Genomic DNA, 15,689 nt, shown 5'->3' on the forward strand with positions numbered 1-15,689 from the left:
GTCGCCAGGCACCGGGGTTCTCAAGGGAAGGACAGTCAGGTGCGTCACCCCCTCCCCAAGGCCCCGCCTGTATCCTTGTCTCCACAGCTAACCTGCCCGCGTCCACCTTTCTACACCTGCTCCTGCTGCTGCTGCTGCTCCTTCGGCCCTGACCCTCAGGTAAGAACCCCGCACCCGGAGGCCCGTCCCAATAAGGAACCCAGGCACTCTGTCTCCCCCCACCCCACCCCAACGCAGTCCATTCAAAACTCCCCATCCAGGAACCCACTGGTCCTGGTTCTCTTCTCCCCCACCTCTTTCTCATAAGGGATCCAGGGATCCCCACCAAGTAACTGAGGTGACCTGGTGCCTCAGAGAACCCCCTCGGCACCCCTCGAGTGCCCAGGTTGGACCCAACTGTCCCCAGATGAAGCACCCAACAATGCAGACCGTTGTCCCCTCCCTGTGAAAGGATCATGGGATCATAGAGGGATCCCTAAGGGGATCTTAGAGGTCATTTCCAGCACTGATTTTAGAGGTGAGGAAACTGATGCTCAGAGAGGTTGAAGTGACCAAGGTCACTCAAGAAGAAAATAAGTGGTCGAGCCAGCATTTGAGCCCAGGTCCTTGGATTCCAAATGCCGCTCTCTCCACCCTGCTCCCAACTCAGGCCACCCCCCCACCCCCCACCCCCCGGCTAACGCAGAAGTTTGGACCCCCAGTCCTTCTCGCCTCCTTGTACACAGGCTTCTCCTCCCCCCTCCCCAGCCTCCGCCCCTTGGGGACCCCGCATCTTTTTCCCTAGAGGGTCTCTGAGCAACTTCGAGTGTAAACAAGTGAAAGCCGGCTGTGTCCCTCAGGGTATAAGGGCGATGCGGAAGGCTGTTGCCCACCAGCTCCCTGCTTCCGCTCTCCGGACCTAACTGAGAAGGCCCTGGTAGTGATCAGGGTCGAGGACGGGGGAACTAGGAGACATCTCCCAACCCTCTCGCCCCTTCAGACCTCGCCCTTCGGGGACCAACGCGACTCAGAGAAGGAGGCAGACTACAACTCCCATGATGCTCAGCACTCCAGTCTCTCCGGGTTGCTAGCTCTGGCGCCCGGGAGCCCACTGGGAGTTGTAGTCCGACCTCACCCTTCCCCACTGGATAACGTGCTGGTCCCCGCTGAGGGGCACTGGAGGGGAAGGGAGGGAATGGGGACCTGAGGACCAATGGGAGCAACTGAGGTGGGGGAGGGGGGACAACCCTTAGCGTGGAGCCAGCTCCAGGAGTTCACCAATCTCTCCCTCGTAGGTGAGGATCAGCTTGTGCGCCATGAGATCGCTGCGGCTCTTCTTCTTCTTCCTGCTCCTCCATCTGAGCTCCCCAGGTTCGAAGGCAGCCCCCTCAGCTCCTCCGCCTCCGGAGCCCTCGAAGCAGCGCAACGCGGAGGGCGGGGTTGTTTCTGGAGCAACCTCCCCTCCAGAGACCCCAGTCCCGACCCCTCAGCAGCCGGAATCACCAAAAGCCCCTCACTCGATCCCCTCCAAAACTTCCCAGGCAGAATCCTACGAAAGCCCGGACCCTGCTACTCCTGGAGTCGTACTTCCAGAATCCCTGAGGGTCTCTGCCTCAATCCCTCCAGCACCTTCCCAGCCAGAATCCCATGCAACCGAGAACCCTGGAGCCTCTGAGATTTTACAACCAGAACCCCACACTTCTGAACCCTCAGCTGTAAACCCAGAATCCCAGGCCAGCCCCAGTCCTGGCCTCCCTGAGATTCCCCCCTCTGAATTCCTAGGGGCCTCCAACCTTCCTCTGAAAACTTCCTCCCCAAAACCTCCCAGTGCCCCGCAGCATGAGCCCTCAGAGACGGCTCCCCCAGTTCCTGGGACGCCCAGCTCTGAACCCCCAGGACCAATGCAATCCGAATCTCCTGTGACTCTTATCCCTGACCCCCCAGAGACTCCCCATCTGGAATCCTCCCCCGTTGTTCAGTCTGAAGGCCCAGAAACACCCCACCCAGAATCCCACGCCACACCCAGCCCTGCCCCTCCAGAAATGTCCCATATGGAATCGCCCACTACCGCCAGGGCCAACTCCTCGGAAACCCCTTACTTAGAATCTTCCATAACTTCCCACTCTGGGTTCCCCGAGACTTCCTACCAAGAATCAAGTCAATCGGATCCCCAACCCTCGAAAGGCCCTCAGAACCCACTCCCTGCAGCCGCCGGCCTCCTGGAACCACCATCTCCCCCTGGTCCACCAGTTCGGGCCAGACCTCTTCAGCGGAGACATGGGAGCGACACTGTGAATACCATCATCGTAGTGGAGAGAGTTCAGGAGACCGGTAAGGGGCTGGGGCTTGGGAGGGACTGAGGGGTCATCTTGGAGCCAGGATAGAATCTCCAGTGTGGAGGGAGGGTGATGGCTAGGTCAGCTCTGTGGCCAGGGAAGGGACTGGAAATGGGGAGAGAAGGAGATGCTTAGGTCAGCTTTGGTCCAGGAGGTGGGGGACCAGAAGTCTATGGCCAAGAGAGGTGAATGGTCTGGATCAGTTTTTAGGTCCAGGGGTTGAGGAACAGGAAGCCCGTGGCCCTGAGAAAGGTGACTATCTAGATCAACTTAGGACCAGGAGCTGGGGATTGAGATACAGGACACGTGGTGTGCCTGGGGGGCCAGTGCTGGGAGACAGGACGTCTGGGTCCACTAGAGGCCCCAGACCTGTGGGCCAGGAGGATTCGCTCGCTGAGCCTCCCTCCCAACCCGGGCTCCCTGCAGGTGTGACCCTGGTGGGTAAGCCTCGCGGAGCGGGAGGCGGGGCTCTGTGCCTCTTCGTGGCTGGAGCCGGGCTCCTGCTCGGAGTTTTCCTTCTCCTTTGGTGTCTATACCGCCGGGCTGCGCGTTCTAGACCCTTTGGACACCACCGTCTTCCGGACTACAGTGATGAACCGGGTGAGTGGAAGGCCCGCCTCCTCTCCAAGGCCCCACCCCCCATTGCAGTTAGGCCCTGCCCTTTCTCCAGGCCCAGCCCACATTATTCCTGGGGCCGGAGGCCTCCTCCCTCCCTCCCTCCCTCTTCCTTCTCTTCGTAAAAAGGGCACAACCGCCACTTCCAGTTTCCTTCCTCTTCGTTCGGGAGAGAGGGGGAAAGGCTAAAGCAGCCCTTAGAGGGAAAGGAAGAAGGGTGATGGTAAGACCAGTAGGGGAGGGGCGCCCTGGAGAAAGGAGGAAGGAAACCGCACCATCGTCACCACTGAAGGGAGGCATTTTCTCGTAGCGGAAAGTTAGATTTGGAGTCTTAGGCCCTGGGTTCGAGTCTGTGTATCCTCTGCCACTGCTCATTTGGGCACGTCAGAATTCCTTTCCTGACCTGTTTCCGTATGTGTAAGATGAGGGAAACGGACTAAGGGAGTTCTGCTGTCTAGCTCTACATCTATGATTCTGGGTGTGTCTGGGGTAGTGGTGGTGGCTATGTCCCTAGACGAGGACTGGAGACCCATGTTTGAGTCCTGGGCTCGGTCATTTCCTTCCCCAGAGACCCTGGGCAAATGAAGTGGCTTCCATTCTCTGAGCCTCAGTTTCCCCATCAGGGGTGGGGTGAGGGATGGAACTCGGTGGTTTCTAAGGGCAGTTCCCTCCCCCCCACACACACACACTTGCCCAGGCGAGTAGGATTGGGGATGGGGCGAGCTGAACTCTCCTATCCTCAATGTCTTCCAAAGCTCTCCACCTGGACGCCCCGAAGGATCCTTATGACTTCCACTTTTACGCCCCGGACGCATGGGTTCCCTCCCACATCGCCACCAAGCAGCCACCTAGCACGCCCCCTCTGCCTCCCAAGCTGCCTCCGCCCCCGGGCCGGACTTCGTCGCCGCCGCGCCTGGAGCCGCTCTCCCCCGCAGCTCTGCCCAACAACTTCGTGTGAGCCGGAGCCTAGCCGAGAGAGGGGCCCGGGGCCCCCAGAACCCTGGCTTCTACCCAGCATGATTTGTGCTTGTAGTCTTGACACGGGGCGGGAGGAGGGGGAAGAGTCTGAGGTGCTTCGGCTTCCGCTCCTGGGAACCCCACTGACGCAGAATTAAAAAGTATCGTCCCCAGAACTGGTCCCGCCCTTGCCTTTCCAAACCTGACTGGATGGCTCAGTCATTAAGGGGGCTGAGGGAAGGGTCTGGGAGCCCTGGGAAGAGGCTGTCGAAGGGGGCGAAACAGGCTGGAGGTCCAGATATCTGGGACCACACCTAGGTCTACATTGACTCGACAGTATTTTATTTTGACCAGACGTGGCACACATTCACACACTCACAAACTGGCCCCTCCACCCTCACCCCAGTAGGGGTCCTCCCGGACCGTAGTCAGCCTTGGGCTAGGAAGGGAAGAGGCCCGGGCTGTAAATCCCTCCTGCCGTGAAGGCCTTGGAAATAAGCTTGGGTGACCACAGCGAAGGCCCCTGACCGGGACGGGGGAGGCGGGGGAGGAATAAAGTGCAAGGATTTAGGAAGCTTCAGACCATTTCTGAACGCGGTTGCCAAGGGCCTGCTCAGCTGGAGAGGCGCTGGCTAGCGGGGCCAGGGGCGGGGGGCGGGGGGAGGAGAGTCGGGGCTCAACTCAAAACGGCCTTCTAGGTGGCTCCGGGGGACCTGGAAACCACCATTAAAAGCCTGAGAAATCCCCATTTTGTTTTTTGTTTGTAGGGAAACTTTGAAACCACAACTGATGGAGAGATGAGGGTCTTCCTATGAGGGCCTGAGGCTTGGAGGGGTGTATGTTGTAATTTCAAAATCTCTTATCATTGAAAGGAGGGGCTTTACAATTGGCATGTAGTTAATGTTGTAGCAGAAGTGGGCCCTAGAAACAGCTGGGGAAAGTCGGGGCATTGCTAAAGGGGAGCTTGAAACCTCTGCTCTCTGACAGAAACGCTGGTGAGCATCAATCCCTGGAATGGATGGGGGGGAGGAATGGGCGGGGCTTCAGCCCCTCCCTCTCCTGTGATTGGCAAAAATTCAACTGGGCATTGAGGAAGGGGGCAATTTGAATCTCCTGAAGGAGAGATTTTGAAACTCACATGAAAGGCCCCTGATTCCAAGGTTTGGGCTGACATCTCTCTGAAGATTGGGATGCTGGGAGTGTTCTCCGGAGTGTTTCGGGGGGACTGTCTAGAAATCCCTGGGAAACTGAGGGAGGCTTTCGAGTGTCCCCTAAGAAGGACTAGCCGTGAAACCAGCAGTCAAGACCGTTAGGGTTAGCTGACTGAGAAGGAAAGGATGTGATGAGGGACCGTATTACTGGGGCTGTGGGAGGCTCATAAACCCACAAAGGCTAAGAGAAGGGGGTACTTAGAGACCCAAGCCTTTGGGGGGTCTGGAAACTGCCAGTCTGCAGCCCTGCAGAAACATCGAAGTGGGATTTGGGGTGACTGGGTGACTTGAAACCACTGGGAATGTAGTCCTGGGGCCCTGGACACCATTGGGATGGGGGTGTCAGTAGTCCCTCTGGGTTGGAGGCCAGGCGGGTGGGGCAGGACTTCTCCCGGTGGCCCCGTAGGAGGGCGGGGGCCCAGGACCCAGCGCTGGGCCCGGGCCTGGGGGCGCTCCCGGTGCAGCGGGCTCCCCAGAAGCAGCAGCGTAGGAGAAGGCAGGATCATCAGGGCCGTCACTCTCATCACTGCTGGCCGCTAGCTGATCATGCTGGACGAGGCCCGACTTCTCTTCGCTCAGCTCCTCGGGCTCCGCCCATGGCTGCTTCTCCCCGGAGGCGAAGATGCCATAGAACAAGACTCCCCCATAGTGCACCAGGGAAGCGATGAGAAACACCGACTGCCACTCCTCCCGGGTCTGCCGCCGGGACGCAGGCAGGGAGGAAGGCATGGACAGGAAGCCAGAGCCGGGAAGAGGGAGAGATATGGGGGAGGCAGGAGAGGAGAGGGAGGAATATAGGGGGAAAGAGAGACGGGGGAGAGACAGGGATGGGAGAGGCAGGAGAGAGAGGAATATGGGGGAGAAAGAGGGAGAGAGAGGGATGGGGGAGGGGAGAGGGAGGAATATGGGGGGTGACGGGGGAGAAACAGGGTTGGGGGAGAGATTTAGGGGAAGACCACAGGGAAGAGGGAGAGGCATGGGGAGAGAGAGAAGGAGAGACGCAGCAGAGACGGAAAGATATGGGGAGAGATAAAGACGAGCAAACAGCAGGGAGGGAGAGATGCGGGAAAACAGAGAGAAAACACAGGGGGGAGGGAGGGATATGGGAGGAGGCAAAATCGGGCAGATTCAGGTGGAAGGGAAAGATGTAGAGGGAGATAAAGACGCGGGAAGTGGAGGGGAGAGAGAGACAGGGATGGAGAAGAAGAAAATAGCAGAGAGAGACTCGGGAGAGGGAAAGAGACAGGTAGAGGTACAGGGGAAAGGCAGAGAAAGGGAAGAGAGACAGACACCGAGAGAAATACAGAGAGCAAAGCAGGAGGCCGGGAGAAACAGAAACAGAGGGTTTCCAAAAACACGGGGAGACAGAGAAAGTGGGAAAAGAAAGAGCCAGTGAGATTCCAAGAGAAACAATTAGAGTGAGAACCAGAGGCAGCTGCGGATAAGCGGCAGGCGGGGGTAGGAACCTGGCCCTCACCTTGTGCTTGGTCATGGCCCCCACGATGATGGGACACACCATGCCGCTGAGGGTGCCCACGCCGTTGGAGATGCCCATGAGGATGCTGGCATAGCGCGGGGCGATGTCCAAGTGGTTCACGTTGAAGCCTGGGGGCGGCCAGAGCTTCCTGAGTTGCTGCCCAGCTTGAGAAGGGGCCCTCGCTACTCCCCTCCCCCAGACCTAGCCCGACCTCAGACCTCACCCGAGATCGCGAAGCCGCTGAAGCCCACCGCCAAGACCAAGAAGGAGATGGCTACGCCCTTGGAGTGAGAGTAGCCGACGACCAGGAGCAATGTAGCCTCCATGCCGAAGCCTGCGAGGACCCAGGAGTCCTGGCTGCCCCCTCGGGGACCCCGCGTGACCACCCTAGCCCCACCCCCTCGGGGACCCAGGGGTCAGAGGGACGGGAAGAAGACCCCTTCTCAAGTCTTGCCTCCCCCTCCCAGGTCTCCTGGACCCCACTCCAAGCCCCTTCCACTGCCTCAGACCGCTTCTCACCCCCGCAATTCATCATCTTGCGAACGTTGGTGGTGGACATGATGTGGCGGCTTCGAAGGAAGTCCGCGATCTGGCCCCCGATGGGGACGACTATAGTCATGACGAGGTGCGGGAGCGCGGACACCAGGCCCACCTGAGCAGTGAGGGAAGGAGGAAGGGGAGAGGGCGGGAGCCCGTTCGGCTTGCTTTCAGGCCCCGCCCCCTCGCTGCCCCAAGGACCCTCCCCTCCCCCTCAGGTGCCCCGCTAGTTCCCGGTGCGCTCTCCCCTTCTTGCACTTGGCATTCCCCGCTGCGGCCTCCAGCCGGATCAGAACTGAGGTCTCTTATTCCCCTTCGGCTATCGCCCAGTAGGGGGCGGCAGGGGGTGGGGCTGGGGCCCACCTTGCTGATCTCAAACCCGAAGACCTCCTCAAAATAGGCGGGCTGAGAGATCAGCAGCAAGTAGAAAGTCCAGCTCCGACAGAAGTTGGCCACTATTATGGCGTAGACGGGCATGGATGTGAAGAAGCGGCGCCACGGCGTGCTGAATTTCTGCCCGGCGGAGAAGGGGCATTGAAGGCAGAGTGGACCCCGAGGCCCGCAGGGCTGCCTGCACAGGGGGGCTTCCGCTCCTCCTCCACGCCTGGTCCTGAGGACTCAGGGGTCCTTCCTTCCCCCACCTCTGGCCCTGCTCCTGGCACTCCAGACCCCCTCCCCTTTCCCCGGCCTCGCTCAGCGTCCGGCACCTGGGCACTCCGGCGTCTTCCCACCCTCCCCTGGAGCTCCCTGCCCCTGGGTCCCGGAGTCCCCCGGGCACCCGAGGCTGACCATGAGCGGGTTCATGAGGCGGGCGCTCTCGCCGATCGCGTCTTCGATGTACTTGCGCTCCTCCTCTGAGATGCTTGGGTGCTGGGCCGGAGACTCATAGGACACCAGGAGCCAGAAGAGGTACCAGAAGATCCCGAAGCTTCCTGGGGGGGGGGTGTGAGAGGGCCAGGCGAGGCAGGGAGGGCTGAGTCTTGGCTCTCTGTGTGAGCCCCAACCTCAGGCCGCCCACAGAGAGGCCCCCCGGCTTCTCACTCACCATAGACGTAGAACACAGAGCTCCATCCCGAGTACTGGACTAGGACACCGGCGAGAGGCATAGCGACCACAGCCCCAGCGTAGGAGCCTGCGGGACAGGGCCGGGGGCTAGCAAGTCAAGGTGGAAGACCAGGGCCAGTGCCGCCCCTACGGGGACGCCAGGATGCCCTTCCTCCAGACAAGCCTCCCCTTTGGGAATCTAGGCACCCAAGCCTGGGCGCCTACCAGAAATCCAAACGCCCCCTCCGCCAGCCCAGCCAGCCCCCCACACCCTTCCCCCCGACCCCCCAGCTCTCACCGCAAAAGGCTGTAGTTGCCAGGCGGCTGCGCTCCAGGGGCGGGGCCCACTTACTCCAGATCCCGTGGCAGGCCGGGTACGTGACGCCCTGAGGGAGATTGGGGGGCAGAAAGGGTGGGGTCAGGGATTGGGGTGGGACTTAGCTTGGAGGGGCGGAGCTAGAAAGAAAGAGAGGAGAACTCGAGAAAGGGACGGGGTTGGGAGCGGTGGGAGGGGCTCGCACCTCCACAAGCCCCTGTAGGATTCTCACAAAGATGACGCAGCCGTAATGGACACGGGCAGCGGAGGGGATCAGCATGTTGAGGGTGGACGTGGCCACTATGGCGAAGCCGAAGACCCTGCCGGGAGGAGAGAGGCGTGAAGGGGATGAGCCAGATCCCGCCCCCAAGCAGCTCTTAGCCCCTCCCCCAGGCCGCTGGTCCCTTTCCTTCCCTGCTGACACGCCCAGTTCTCCCAGCTCCGCCCCCACCTGTTGGCCGCAAACTTCTGGCAGATGAAGCCCCCGGGAATCTGGGTGACGATGTAGCCCCAGAAGAAGGAACCGTGGATGAGGCCCACGGTTTCAGGGTCCCAGCTGAACTGAGCTTTCTGTACAGGGCACAGAAGAGACCCCCACCCACCCACCCATCAGCAGGGAGCCAATCAGTGATTGTCCCTGCATCCAGCCTCCGAACAGAACTTTTGTTCATCTCTTCAGCTTTCCGCAGCCCCTGCCTGTCCCCGCACTGTTTTGGACGCTGGAGTCTCTGGGTCTCTGTATGCGTCTCAGTCTCTGTTTCTCTCTCCCTCTCAGCCTGCGAGGCCTTAAGACTCTCTCTGCCACTGCACATCTCCCAGTCTCTGACAATCCATTGTGGTACTTGGAATTAGTTTAGTCTTTGAACGTCCAAGGTATTCTGTGTCTCTGGGTCTGTGCCTGTGCCTCCCTGTATAGGTTTCCCCGTCGTTGAGTACCTATTTCCTCCATCTATCTGTCACCAGGGCCTGATGTCTCTGTCTACCTGGGTTGCTGATTCTTACTGCCTCTTCTTCCCTACGTCTCTGCTTCCCAGGGTCTCTGAGTCCCGGGGTCGCGGAGTTTCCACTGCCCTGCGTCTTCCCATCCTTGTGTCTTGGGAGTTTCTCTCTGTCTGAACCTGGGAGGGTCTCTGAGTCTCAGGGTCTCTCTGACTCTCCCCTCCCGGCGTCCCTCGCGCTCTAGGCCTCCTTTAGCTGCCGAAGCCGGAGTGGGGGAGGACAAGGGGGAGAGGGGGAGGGGCGGTGCTGTGCGGGGGGGCTTACCTGCACAGTCACGTGGCCTCCCTTGTGCACCGTGCTGTTGTTCACCATGGACACGATGGCCACTCCCAAATTGCAGCGGATGCCGAAGCTGATGCAGAAACCCAGACCGCTCATGACAGCGATGACGTAGCGGCGGGGGAGCCCCCAGCACGTGCAGTCCAGCACCGGCCGCGGCCGCCCTGCAGCCCCGCTAGCAGCTACCGGCCGGCCCTCCGCGCTCAACTCTAATGTCTCAGCGCCCTCCTGCCGTTTCTCCAGGAGCCTGGGCCGTGGAAGGCGGAGCTGTTGTCCAGGACTGTCTTCGGGGGACTCAGCAGTGCTGTCCCTCTAGGAAAGCCCCTAACCCCTCTCCCTCGAGGAACCCGGCATCCCTCCTCCCTCACCCCGCCCCTTCAAGGACCCAGGTTTCCCTTCCCTCCCACTCCTCCTTGGGACCCAGGTATGTCGTCCCCCAGCCCCTGCCCTCTTGAGATCTCAGCAGTCCTATCCGTCCAGTCGGATAAAGCCCCAGGCAGGCATCCTGTGCTGGCCAAGTCCCCTGGTGGACCCACATGATCGTTCCCCCAGCTTCCTCGGAGCCCCTAGAACAGGCTCTGAATACGTGAGGTGGGAGGTGGGGGGCGTTGGGGAGGCATGGGCGGGGGAAAGGGAGCTGGCGGCCGGGCCGCCTAGGTCCCAGCGGCCCCCGCACTCGCACGCACACATTCCCAGAAATGTACTCGGCAGCCCAAGGTGTGAAGGAGGCTGGCGGGAAGGTGTCGCAGGAACAGATGTTTCTCGGCTGGGGCTGATAAATAAGCCTTCCTACCTTGGATTTTTGCTCAAAGCTGACCCCTAATCTGAGCATGTGGGGTCGTGGACCCTCTCCCCATTCCCAGTTGCCCCCAGGGCCCCTGGTGTCTGAGCCCATCCTGGGGGGGGTTATCATAGAGACAGATGGGGCGCTCCTGTGAACGGGGGCGGACTGTGAGTCTGGGATGACGACTGTATGAGCTGGCCCAAAGACAGAGACACTGGGATCCAGAGAGACAGAGATACTGAGAGAAGGAGAGACAGCCCGCAGAGGGTATGGGCAGAGACCTGCAGGTGTGGAGAAGGAGACTGGGGCAAGAGCCAGAGCCAGAGAGACAAGACAGAGAGACAGAGCGGGAGGAGGGAAGGAAGCTGAGCCAGGAGAGGAGCTGAGAACAGATGGAGCCCAAAAGAGACGGGGGAGGAAGAGAGGGCTAAAGAGACACAGAGAAAGAGGGAACGGCCAGACGGGCTGGGGTGGGGGAGAGAACACGGGCACGGACCCAGGCCCCCTACGGGGGAGGAACACGCAGAGGAGGGCTCCACAGAGAAGGGGGCAGAGGCAGAAGAAGGGGGTGCCGAGAAACAGAGGTGCAGAGCCAGTGAGCTGCAGAGACTGAATGGAAGAGACACAGAGTTAAAGCGAGAGACAAAGGAACAGAAGGGAGACACGAAAAGACAAGAAGAGATAGACAGACTGAAAGATAGGGGACAGAGACCAAGAGAAGAAGGGGTAGAATCTCAGAGCAAAGTTGGAGAACAGAGATGTTGAGGGACATGGGGGCAGAGAGACAACGAGAGGGAGATAGGAAAGGCAGCGACAGAAGAGAACAAAGAAAGGGGGGAGATTGAGAGAGATACACATGCCCAAAAGGGGATGGCAAAGGACACTGAAGGACCCAGGCAGCCTCAGTACCACCCCAGGGTCTCCTGTGTGGCTTCCACTATCACCAGGTGACTTTGGATGGCTCCTACTCCTTTCTGGGCCTCAGTTTCCTTCTCTACACAGTAGGAAACAAGAAGCCATTCTCTTAGTAAGGCTACCCTATCTCCAGCCCCTCAGTGGGCCCATACCAACTGAGGGATGGGCAGAGAGGATCAGGGAATGTCCAAGGTCACCCACCAGAGGCAGGCGGGAACCCAGGCCTTCTAACTCCCAGCCCAAAGGCTTCAGTCCCAACTTATCGTTGAGTGTCGGGTTCCGGCTGCGGTGGCTCATCGATCGTCCACCACCGCCGCCGGCGGGAGTGGGGGTTGGGGGGCTGCGGCTCCTCTCAGCTTCTCTCGGTTTCACATTTCAGCCCCAGCTCGTCCTGAGAGACATCCCTCTCTCTGAGATCTGCTCCTTCTCTGCCTCCGTCGCCCACACATTGCCCTCAAGTCTCTCCCCAGGAGAGCCAGGCTACCCCTCTCTTCTCTCTAAGGGTCTCATCCCTGGAGGGTGAGGGTGTAAGGTCAGGTGTCTGGGCATCCCTGGTCCCTCCCACCACATCCTCACTACTCAAAGACCAGAGATGGGCAAAAACTCAGCCGACGACCCTCCACACACATCTAGATAGGGAAGAATTCGGAGGGGACAGAGATGTAATTGAAACACGTAGAGGAGAGGGATGAGCCAGAGATGAAGAAGAAGACACAGAGAGACTGACCCCCAGGTAGATAGAGACTGAAAAATACTAGGAGGCAGAGAACACTCAGATGTGGGAAGACTGAGGCCCAGAGACCAAAGTCAGGGACAAGGGGAGGAAGACCTTGGGAAGGGAAATATTTAGGTTTCTTTGCCCTCCTGGAGCCCTGCAGGGAGGTGGGGGCTGCATCTCTCCCTCTTCTTCTTCACACTGAGTATTTTGAGCTGAGTGTGAAAAGAGGTGAGAAGGAAGGAAGGGTAGGAATGTGGGTGTTGGGGGGGAGGTCAAAGTCACAGAAGCCTCCCCATCTCTCCAGTCTAGATCCAGTCTAGAACAACGGAGGTTATACTCCAGTGGAACTGGAGGACCAGTTGCTCCAAACAGACCAGAGGAGTCCCTGGTCAGCCCTAGCCGTCCCTGGGGGAAGTCCTTCCTTAGAAGTATCCTAAGCTCCTAGATTCGGTCCTCTCCCCCAGCTCCCACCGCCTCAAGAACCTAGGCCTCGAGCTGGAGCCTCAGCCCCTCTGGGCTTAACCCCCCTCAAGGACACATGGATCCTCCCACCCCACCCTCTACAATCCGCTTTAGCTTTGGATTAAAGGGAGGGGCCGAGGGGGACAGAGACGGCACACAGAGATATACTGAACAGTCTTGTCAGGGAGACAGGTTGAGAGAGGGAGAAAGGAGGAACCCCAAGAGGTGAGAACAGGCAGGAGATGGGAAAGGAAGAGATAGGAAGGGAGGCCCTCAGCCCACGAGACGGAGATACAGAGAGATGAGAAAAAAAGACACAGGAGGTGGAAGGGGGGGGGGGGAGGGAGACGGAGGCAGAGAAAGACTGAAATGGGAGACAGAGCAAGAGAAAGGAGAGATGGGGACCGAGATGGAGATGGAGAAACGAGAGCAGAGAGAGAGATGCAGACAGAGACGGAGACAGAGTGCGAGATACGCAGAGGCAAGAGCCCCAGTGAGCGCGCTGTCCAGGGGTCCCGGGCGGTCCTACCACCGGGCGCTCACTCACCGGTGGAGGCGGCCCAGGGCGCGGCCCGCCAGCTTCCGAAACTCGTCTTGCCGGAACTCCATGGCTCCAGCTCCCCTGGCTCGGCCTGGCCCGGCCCGGCCCGGCCCGGCCCAGCCCAGGCCCACGCTGCCCCCTCCCGGCTCCTGCTCGGGCTCCGGCTCCGGCTCCGCTGCTGCCGGGGGATGTGGACGCCCCTGCCCGAGCCTCAGCGGCAGGGAGGGAGGGAGGCGGGGCTGCCCAAGACTCCTCCCCCGTCCGCCCGAGCTGCCACCAGTCCCTGAGTGAGCGGAGGCCGGGCCCCGCCCTATAAGGGACCCCGGAGTTGGGCGCTGTCTTGAAAGACACCCCTAGACTGAGGTCCCCAGCCCCTGAGGGACCCTAGTCCAATTCTCTGGAGCCCCGTCCTCTCTCCCCTTCCATTGGAAACATCACCCCCTGGACTGTAGTAGAAATTCCCCCGCCCCGCCCTCTGAGAGACCCGGGAGTCTGAGACACAAACTCTGCCCCCACCATGGGCCCCCAAGATTCTGAGAAGCAGTACCAGGATATAGAGGGACCCTTGGCTGCTAAGGCACTTCTGTCCAATCCCTAGACCCAGTCCTCTGAGGGAACAGGTATCCAGTCCGAGAGACCCCAACTTCGGAAACTTCGCTGCTAGTCCTCTGAAGGACCCTGGGAGATTGAGACCAGGCCATTACTTTCGGAGGTAGCCAGAACTAGTGAATGCTCCGCCTGAGAAATCCCCACCCTTTGAAGGACCCCCAGGGTCGACGACCCTAACTCCCCCTCAGAAGGTGCCCTACACCTAAGATCCGAATCCTTCCTTTGAATGGATTCCGGAGTCTGACCCCCTTCCAGAAGTATTCCCTGGAGCCTGAGACAGCTCCTAGAAGTATCCCCCGGAATCTGAGATATGGTCTCAGGCCACACCTGAGGGACCCCCGGCCCAGGAAAGACCGAGATCCAAATCCTAGACCCAACCCTCGCAGGGAGTCCGGAGTCTGTGCCCCTTCTTGAAGGAGACAGTCTTCTGAGGAACGTGGGCACCAGAGATCCTGTCCCCGCCCACCAAGGAATCCTGGCGAGACGACCATTCTCTCTGAGAGATCCCAGATCAACCCGCCCAATGGGTGGAGCGACCCCTTCTCTACCACGCAGGGTCCCCAAGAGCCTGGTCGACCCTGCTCTATGTGGGATCACAGCTTCAGACTTCCGCTTCCGCGCCGCCTCTTGACAGGGGTTGGGGTCTGGATTCCGGCCGTCCATCGCACTTACTGACCACAGAGTCAGAGTCCTAAACCTAATCCCTCAAGGGACCCCGAAATCTGGCCCCTACCCCCACCGGGACTTCAGCAAACCTCCTCAAATCCCCGCCCCAATTAAGGCACCGCCTCCGCACTATATATAAACCTTAAGACCTCCCTAGGGGAAGGTCGGACGCCGGAGTTCCGCCCCCACCTCTAATCCTTCCCTCCCCCCACCCCATCCCCAGTCACTGCCTAGCCAAGCGGCCTAATGCACTAGGGGGATTAAATATTTATGAGTTCGGATGTAGCTCTCGCCTCAGGATGGGCATGGGGAGCTGGACAAGGGTGGGGTGGACTCTATAGGTCAAATGCAGACCTTCCTCCCTTCCCGAGTCCTCTGTCTCCCCAGGGATTCGTCTCTGTGTCTCTGTGCCTAATACCTCCGGTTCTACAACCGAACCTGCCTCTGGACTCCATCTCTGTGTCTCTGAGCTTCCCGTTATCTCTCAGCGTGGAGCCCCGATCTCTCAACTATCTCTTCTCGATTTTTTTTCTTTCTTTCTATAACTGTCACTGTCCAGTTTGTCTCTCTCCTGTCAGTTTCTCACCCATATCTGTCTCTTTCCATCTCTCTCTCTTCCATGTGTTTAGAGGCAGTTTAGGGGTCTCAGTGGATAGAGCCCTAAACTCAGGAGGACCTGAGTTCAAATGCTAGACACCTACTTAAGCTGTGCAACCGTGGGCAAACCGCAACCCCTGAATTCCTCATTTTCCTCGACTGTAAAATGAGGACAATAATAACACCTGCTTTCCAGGGTTGTTGGGAAGACCACATGATATAATTTAGCACAATGCCTGGCACATAGTAGGCGCTTAAAAAAAAGACTTGCTTCCTTCTTTCCTGTCTCTCGCCCACATACCTATCTTTCTTTGCCCAGGCATCCTCAGACTGCGTGTGTGTCCCCGGAGCCGTCACTGGCACAATCCCGGCAGAGAAGAAGGGGACCCAAGCGCCACCTGGCGCTTAGGTCCGAGGGCTAAGGAGGCAGGGGACCGCCTGGGTTTCTGAAAGGAAAGGATTGAAGGAAATCCCTTAAGCGAAGAGTTTAGGGGAGGATGCCCCCGAGGGTAAGGGTCAGATTAGGAGACTTTGGGCTGAGGATGGGAACTCCTGAGTCCTACAGGGACAAGGGCTAGGGATGAGGAGAAGCCTGGACCAGGCGGGCGCCGGGCCAGGTGCTGTGCAGAAAGGAGGGTTGGGCGCAG

At 59.4% G+C, this 15,689-nt stretch overlaps 2 protein-coding genes across 2 annotated transcripts; one reads left to right on the forward strand and one right to left on the reverse strand.

Annotated features, from left to right (window-relative positions):
- The first annotated feature begins 1,123 nt into the window (after window positions 1–1,123).
- On the forward strand, window positions 1,124–4,063 carry GFY (golgi associated olfactory signaling regulator). Its single transcript, XM_021004088.2, has 3 exons — window positions 1,124–2,310; window positions 2,742–2,915; window positions 3,686–4,063. The coding sequence occupies exons 1-3, from the start codon at window positions 1,296–1,298 to the stop codon at window positions 3,886–3,888; spliced, it is 1,392 nt and encodes a 463-aa protein (XP_020859747.1). The 5' UTR covers window positions 1,124–1,295; the 3' UTR covers window positions 3,889–4,063.
- Window positions 4,064–4,208: 145 nt separating this feature from the next.
- Window positions 4,209–13,338, reverse strand: SLC17A7 (solute carrier family 17 member 7). Its single transcript, XM_021004086.2, has 12 exons — window positions 13,177–13,338; window positions 9,736–9,997; window positions 8,924–9,042; window positions 8,678–8,792; window positions 8,455–8,542; window positions 8,158–8,244; window positions 7,902–8,044; window positions 7,476–7,625; window positions 7,095–7,227; window positions 6,799–6,909; window positions 6,576–6,703; window positions 4,209–5,794 (listed from the first exon to the last, which is right to left on the reverse strand). The coding sequence occupies exons 1-12, from the start codon at window positions 13,236–13,238 to the stop codon at window positions 5,441–5,443; spliced, it is 1,752 nt and encodes a 583-aa protein (XP_020859745.1). The 5' UTR covers window positions 13,239–13,338; the 3' UTR covers window positions 4,209–5,440.
- Window positions 13,339–15,689: the final 2,351 nt, after the last annotated feature.

The sequence above is a fragment of the Phascolarctos cinereus genome, unplaced genomic scaffold, assembly GCF_003287225.1.
Source record: "Phascolarctos cinereus isolate Bilbo 61053 unplaced genomic scaffold, phaCin_HiC Scaffold_726;HRSCAF=1367, whole genome shotgun sequence".
Lineage (NCBI taxonomy): Eukaryota > Metazoa > Chordata > Mammalia > Diprotodontia > Phascolarctidae > Phascolarctos > Phascolarctos cinereus.

Excerpts from the sequence above, each read along its gene's own strand:
- GFY (XM_021004088.2), top strand. The coding sequence starts at position 1,296 with ATGAGATCGCTGCGGCTCTTCTTCTTCTTCCTGCTCCTCCATCTGAGC. Across the intron at positions 2,311-2,741 it reads GGAGAGAGTTCAGGAGACCG|GTGTGACCCTGGTGGGTAAG; the intron begins GTAAGGGGCTGG and ends GGCTCCCTGCAG. Across the intron at positions 2,916-3,685 it reads GGACTACAGTGATGAACCGG|CTCTCCACCTGGACGCCCCG; the intron begins GTGAGTGGAAGG and ends TGTCTTCCAAAG.
- SLC17A7 (XM_021004086.2), bottom strand. The coding sequence starts at position 13,238 with ATGGAGTTCCGGCAAGACGAGTTTCGGAAGCTGGCGGGCCGCGCCCTG. Across the intron at positions 8,543-8,677 it reads TCCTACAGGGGCTTGTGGAG|GGCGTCACGTACCCGGCCTG; the intron begins GTGCGAGCCCCT and ends AATCTCCCTCAG. Across the intron at positions 8,045-8,157 it reads CTCTGTGTTCTACGTCTATG|GAAGCTTCGGGATCTTCTGG; the intron begins GTGAGTGAGAAG and ends CCCCCCCCCCAG.